Source organism: Juglans microcarpa x Juglans regia, chromosome 1S (genome assembly GCF_004785595.1).
Source record: "Juglans microcarpa x Juglans regia isolate MS1-56 chromosome 1S, Jm3101_v1.0, whole genome shotgun sequence".
NCBI lineage: Eukaryota > Viridiplantae > Streptophyta > Magnoliopsida > Fagales > Juglandaceae > Juglans > Juglans microcarpa x Juglans regia.
In genome coordinates this window covers 9899774-9906812 of record NC_054595.1, presented here as the reverse complement: position 1 = coordinate 9906812, position 7039 = coordinate 9899774, and the positions used below count along the sequence as shown (strand labels likewise).

General features: G+C 36.6%; 1 protein-coding gene across 1 annotated transcript; it reads left to right on the top strand.

The window, feature by feature from the left end:
- Positions 1 to 218: 218 nt before the first annotated feature.
- LOC121247222 lies at positions 219 to 6340 on the top strand. The gene is made up of 5 exons (XM_041145595.1): positions 219 to 475; positions 585 to 634; positions 1257 to 1362; positions 1471 to 1529; positions 5801 to 6340. Exons 1-5 carry the CDS (start codon positions 341 to 343, stop codon positions 5850 to 5852), a joined length of 402 nt encoding a protein of 133 aa, XP_041001529.1. The 5' UTR covers positions 219 to 340; the 3' UTR covers positions 5853 to 6340.
- Positions 6341 to 7039: the final 699 nt, after the last annotated feature.

Below are 7039 nucleotides of genomic sequence, written 5' to 3'. Positions count from 1 at the left end.
ATTTTAATAATTTTTTTTTTCAATTTTTAAAATTTATTTTATCTTATCTCTTTTGACTCTAACTAAAATAATCTAAAATAATCTGAACGTGGATGTAATTTGACCGAAATGTGTCGGAATTAGCCGAAACGGAGTAGAATTTGAAATAAAAATTGCTTGGAAAAAAAAAAGAATTTTGAAATAAAACAAAATAAAGATATATTGTATATCGGGTACCACGCCTAAAAATTCTGTGCGGAATTCGAATCTATGCTCCGAATCCTCGAAAGGTCCAGAAACCCTGGTTCTGAAAAGAGAGACATACATAGTAAAATCCGTGATTAGAAAATCCGATCTCAAAATGGCCACTAAGAAGCATCTTCTTCTGAATTCATCTTCATCATCGTCTTCGTCTTCTTCTTCTTTTGTGGTTTTTTTAATTTGCAATCTGCTGTTGTCTCATGCAGTCATCGCCAAGCCTCATCACCCCATCTCCGTATGCCCAATCCCTTCTCCTTTTTTCCCCTTTTTGCTTCGCTCAGTTTAACCTCTCCTCCTCTTTGGCTTATACTAATTTTAGTAGTTTTCTTATTGGGAATACGCAGGACACTGAGGTTAGGCAGAAGAAGAACGAGTGCTATGCTGATATTGAGAGGTACCCTTTTTTGGAATATACTATTTTTATTTAATTTTCTTTTTCTTTTTGAATCTGTGTTTGGTTACTGGGTTTATACGCTTCTTGATATTTCACATGCAGGATCACTGATCCTGGGGATAAGATACACACTTCAATAGACTGCTAAAAAATTAATGGACGATGCTAGGGCTCTCGCTGGGGCTCCCGCTGGAGCTATAGCAATTTTTTCATACGTTTTCATTGTTTTTTTTTTTTTAAATTATTTTTTATATAGATTTTTTTAATATTTAAAAAAAAATAAATTTAGAACATCATTAAAAACACTTCCTTAAATAGAAAGTAAAAAAAAGAAAATATTAAAAAATACTTCCTTAATCACGAAGTAAAATAAAAAATCATGTATTTTTTAATAATATTGTAAATTTTTTTTATTTTTTAAAAATATTTAAAATTATTAAAAAAATCTATATAAAAAATAACTTAGAAAAAAAACACATAAAAATACATGTTAGAGCTCCAGCGGGAGCTCCCACTATTCAAAATTAATAAGAGATCTAGTGTTTAGAATTGATCACTTCAAAGACAGTAATCGGTTGACTAAGTGAATTTCTTTGCGCCTGTGCTTTTACTATGGGATCAGGGGATTGTGGGGATGGAAATGCAAGTCTTCAATGATAGCCAAGGAGAATTGTGCTCTGCATTGCCTTGCTCCGCCTTGTTACGAACTCATTTATGCAAGCGATCCGGTGAGATTGACTATATGGGTTGACTCATTCCTGTATTAAAGAGAATAGGATTCTATGACCTTTGGTCAGTATTTTCTTAAAACTGTTAATTTTGGTTTTGTAATGTAGCTAGAGGAAGGTGAGAAAGATCTGGTTCGGAGCCAAGAGTTCAAGTACTGCATGCACAAGTAAGTTAGAGATTTGTAGGAACCGTAAATTTTATTTCTAAAGGTGCATGTTGTTATATCAGTGACCCCAGTTGAGTTGGGATTAAGGTCTAGTTAAGATATATACATAGTGCCCACCGCTCAGAGAAATACTCCTCTCTCTCCATTTCTTGGGTAATCTCTTGCTGGGTTATCTGTGAAGATATTGGCTTGTTCGGAACTGTGCTCTGAACATTTTTTTTTTCATAAGCATAGATATGGTCGGAAGATTTCATTTTGGGTGGGTGTTATCTATTTTTAGCTTTTTGAAAACTGCACCTATAGTTGGCTGTTTTATGAGAACATAATGGCGGCTCTCAAAACAGATTCCCATTTTCAAGGTGCAAAAAACAAATGATTGAAAATATCGCAGTTGTGAATTTTCCTTTTCTTATCTAAAACCTGGTTAAAACTATTTCTTGAACACGGACAAACAGCTTCCATATATCCTAGAAGAGTTTGACCTACTATGGTTCCCTTTTAAGTTTTGTTTCTTCTCCCCCCTCTCCTTTCCCTTCTCCGAAAAAGCTGTCACTTATAACATATTCTCTGTTCTCTGTCTGAATAAACTAATTAGATGTGTCATAACCTTCAATTTCACTAAGATTACATGTTGTAGCATGTAAGTCATGAGAGTCTTCCTTTAAGCAGTGGCTTGCATTCGGAAAGGAATAATGATTAAGCCTTCAATTTTAAGGTCCAACCTTTGGGAAGAATACTCATATGTTGTAATACCCCATTCCCGTTGGATAGAGATATTACTAACATTCATAACATAATGCCCAGTAAAGAGATTCATATCCTGAAATACCTCATTTATTGAAAATAATCAAAACTATTAAAACTGAATTGAACATGATTGTTTCGAAAACTGAACGTAAAGTAAATGAACATAAACTAATCCTATGAATGACATAAAAGAAATCTAATTTTTGTGTGAATATCACTTATTCCTTCCTAAGACTTTGTACTAGATCTATTCCTGGCCATCCAGCTCTGCGTCATCATAATCACCATCTGTGAGAATTAAAACATGGAAGAAAACAAGAATACAAACAAAAATGAGTCGAATACTCAGTAAGTAGCGCATCATACCGTAAAATATAATTTGGCCTAGCATGCACTTAATTTCTGAAGACTCTTCATAACATACAGCATCACAAATTTATATTTCATACACGTACCTTAACTTTCTTTACTTATAAATCGTCACAGATTCATATAGCATACGTATTCATCATTAACATGAGCGGAAGCATATATAATCATGGCTAACATGTAACGTGAATGCATGATAACTTGTTTATCTTGTCTTAACATGGAGTGAAACACGCTTGGCTCCGTGTTTCACTTAGCTGATAACATGGAGTGAAACACGTTTGGGTTCGTATTTCACTTAACTGAGTAACATGGAGTGAAACACGCTTGGGTCCGTGTTTCACTTAATTGAATAACATGGAGTGAAACACGCTTGGGTTCGTGTTTCACTTAACTTGTGGTTAACCACGCTTGAGTCCGTGGCACTGTCTTAAAACTTCTTACCTTTCTTAATGCATGAGAATTCATTAGGCTTCATGAACTTTCTTAACATGGCATATTCTTGTACATGGCATAACATAACATGGTTTTTTCTTGTACATGACATAGCATAACATGACATAACGTAACATGATCTGAACATTTTTATGACATTCCATGGCATAAATGATCTAAGTACTACACGAACATGGCATACATGATCTAAGTACTACATGAACATGACATTCATAATCTAAGTACTATATGAACATGCCATACATAATCTGGCTATTCTATTACATGGCATATTTGACTTGAATTACTACATGAACATCTCATGGCTTTCATATGATTTTAGTAACATTCAATCAATCAAACAACAATTTCATTCATTCAAGCATCATCTCATATTTCATCAAAGATCGTGAAAGGAATCTAACCTTGACTTGTCTCTTAGCGTAGCGTAGATAATCATCATAAAGATATCATATTTTCATACATAACAATAATATTCACAGTACGCATAGTGCTGCTTCCTGATTTCCAACTTGTAATGCGTTACCTATAGGAGGTACTAGATGTTACTAATTTCCTAGCAAAACGTGTCGAATTAAATACGTATAATGGAATTTTAACTAAAATAATAAGCTCCATAATATGCTTTAAAATCCATTAAATACCTTTTATAAAAATGTGTCTACAGGCTCATAATTATTCAATTAAGAACTTGGCCTACTTAATTATCAGCCCAGCCCCAATTAGAGAAAACAACCCACTTAATATTACTAAAACAATTTCTGTAAACACAATCAGCCCAACTTAAGCCTCAAGCCAGCATGAAAATCAACCCACTTATCCTAGTACTATAGTTTCTGAAATAAATCAAGCCCACCAGATTTAAAAACCAGTCAAGTTACAACTAAGCCCAGCCCCAATAAAAATCAGCCTAGTAGAAAGGGTATTTTGGGAAAACTGAAACAAAGAAATAAAGAGAGAAAACAAGCTTACGGAAGAGGAGGCTGTGCGATGTTCACCGAGAGAGGGCTGAGTGCGACGGCAGCTCTGGGTGGCTGGGAGTGACCGGCGACGCAACTGGTGGGTCCCTATGGTGGTGCGACACCGAGAGAGAGAGAGAGAGAGAGAGAGAGAGAGCTTAGAGAGGGAAGCTGTCAAGATCGACAGAAATAGAGGGAGGGGAGGGTGGCAGACGGTAATGGCTTACCGGAAAGGAGTGGGCTTGACGGGGTTGGGCTGGTCGGCGATCTCTGTGGCCGCCGAGAGGTTGTGTGACGTTCCTTGGTGTGGTTTACGGTGGCTGGGAAGAATGCAGGGGCTGTTTTATTCTCGGTGGGTAGGAAAGCAAAGACGTAGAGGACTTATGGGTCACGCACGTAGTGGAGGAGGGAAGGCTCACTGTCGGCATGCTAGTGGTGGTTTCCGGTGAGGTAGGTGTCTCGGTTGGATGTGAGAGTGGTTTTCTTGGTTTGCGGAAGCTGCTACGGTGGCTATGTGTATAAGGTTTCTAATGTTTATTTCTGGAGGTCTCGGGGTGGGTTTTAAAGGCAAGGAGAAGGGTATCGTGGATCATAAGGAGATTGGATCGAGTTTGGAGTTAGTTTCAAACTAGGAACCTATTCCAATCTAGAAGACCAAACAAAAAATAAAAGAGGCGTATAGTTGAGAAATCCTATTCAAAACAAATTACTACCTCAAAACATATCTAATAAAATAATAACAATAAAGATAACAATAAAATAGTAGTAGTAGTAGTAATAATAATAATAATATTAATAATAATAAAATACACTTTTGGGGTCGGGGTGTTACATCTGTTTTGCTGTTGAATCCATGAGGGGTCATCTTGAGCTGAATATTTCTTTCATGCCATAGAACACCCCCCCCCCTCTCTCTCTCTCTTATCTAAAACAAACTCTCTAACTCAGTGACGCATATATGTTGCAAATAAAGTAAAACTTTTGCTAGACCAGCGGCCTTGTTTTGCCCTATTGTGAAGTATTCTCTCTACCTTTTTCTTTGCCCCTTCCACTGTTTGTTCTTTGGTTGGAAAGAAACGATATAATTTTCATAGTATCTGGCTACACTGTGCTTAACTTGGTTTTGCTTGTGGTCTTTCTATGCAATTGTAGTAGCATTATTTTTTAAGGAATCTCTAATACATGGGTAATTTTAAGCCAGTAATATGTGAGAAAGAAGTAATTTTTTGCAACATACGTTTTAATAGTTGACTTTCATTGGTGAGTGCATTGTTTGGGGATAACAAAAACCTAAAAAATTAGTGTTCTTTACGCAATGCTACCCTTCTTGGGTTGGTTAGGAAGAAGAAGCCTTATGCCGATCTGGTGTGGAATGGGTGGAAGAGTTGGGTTTCCTAACGTGCCCTGATTTCATGGATTTTCTTTCCATCCCGTTCCCCCCACCAATTAAGGTGTTGGGCGTTTTAGGGATTAGAGCAACAAATGGATTTATGAAAAATATATATGGAATCAATTATTTTTGTTTTATGTCTTTTATGCTTCTTTTCTTCTAAAATGAACCAAAACTGAGTTAGAACATCTGAGTAAAGGTTGACCTCGTAATTTTTTCATGCAAAACATTTGTTGGTCCTATAATTTCTTGATGGATTGTGTTGTTTGTCCATCATTTTTTTAGTATGCCAACTAGTGTACCTAATCTTCTATTTAGATACCAATTTATTTGATCTTCATTTATTGCAGGCTATCATTGGGGGAGAGCCTTGAGGGCATCAAGGGTTCCTTTGAATATTGAAGTATTGTATTGTGACTTTGTTATTATGCTGTGCCCTTGGGTCATGTATTGGGGAAGTGAAGCTTGAATGCAGGGGAAGTTGAGATTGAAGTAATTGGGAAAGGGGGAAGGATGGATCCCCGATTTTTTGTAAGAGAGTAATGGTGTCGTTTGGATTCTTGTGATAAAATAAACGGTGTCATTTCATTCCTTGTAATAGAATAGCTGCTATAAATGGTGTCATTACAATTTGTATAAGTTAGTCATGGCGGAGGTACATGATCCTACTCTCAATTAGCAGACTCATTGAATCATCTTAGACAATAGCAAGAGCGGCAGCAGAAGCAAATTGAAGAGACCGTTGCCATTTTGTTGCAGCAACAAGAAATAGCTCGTGTAGACGGAGAGACCCAGGACAAACGATTCAATTAAGTCTTGTAACAAATTTCTAGAATATCAATTAATAGCTTGGTTGGTAATGAAGCAGCGGGAAAAAAATGCCACAATAATCATACCTTTGGTTGAAATGGGGATGTCAATGGAGTTATGGGTGAAGTATGTCATCGTGACATATTGGACAGAAGTTTTACGAAAGTAATTAAGCTTGAATTTCTAAGATTTGGTGGTAAGAACTTGTAACACGTTGTTTATGGATGGATTGATATATGGATTGTTGATAAGGAATGGATACAGGTGAGAAATGGGTTGCCTGCTTCGAGAGTAGGCTCCTCCAGAATATTAGAGAGAAAGGGAAGAAGATGAACAGTAGAGAGAGGAAAGGAATCTTGTAAATTCATGCATAACCAACCCCATTCGGTGCTACGGTGATATGGTGTTTCATTACTAACGGAAAGGAAATATAATTAAAGCAACTGACAGTCATTAAATAGTCGCAGGCCCCATGAAATAACCCATAGTCCATTAATTGAGCTACAGATCACAAGCCCATAACTACTAACACTTACTTATAAAGACCACTTTATTTCTTCCTAGCCCAAGGCCCACCGACCAAACCTTCACCTTCTGTCTCAATCTTCTACTTCTTTTCTTCTCAACTATGCCTTTTATCTCTTCAACTCTGACCGATGTGTGACAGAACTCTTCAGCCTAGGCGTATAGAGCTAACCAATATTTTTTGGATCATTAGATTCTACCTGGTCAGAGAATTTTTATAGCTTCTTTTCACATGGATGAGAAGCATTAGTGTT

What these genes read in the sequence shown, in the direction of transcription:
- LOC121247222 (XM_041145595.1), top strand. Translation starts at nt 341, where the DNA reads ATGGCCACTAAGAAGCATCTTCTTCTGAATTCATCTTCATCATCGTCT. An exon ending in TCATTTATGCAAGCGATCCG is followed by an intron (nt 1,363 to 1,470) that starts GTGAGATTGACT and finishes TTTGTAATGTAG; the next exon opens with CTAGAGGAAGGTGAGAAAGA. An exon ending in TTCAAGTACTGCATGCACAA is followed by an intron (nt 1,530 to 5,800) that starts GTAAGTTAGAGA and finishes CATTTATTGCAG; the next exon opens with GCTATCATTGGGGGAGAGCC.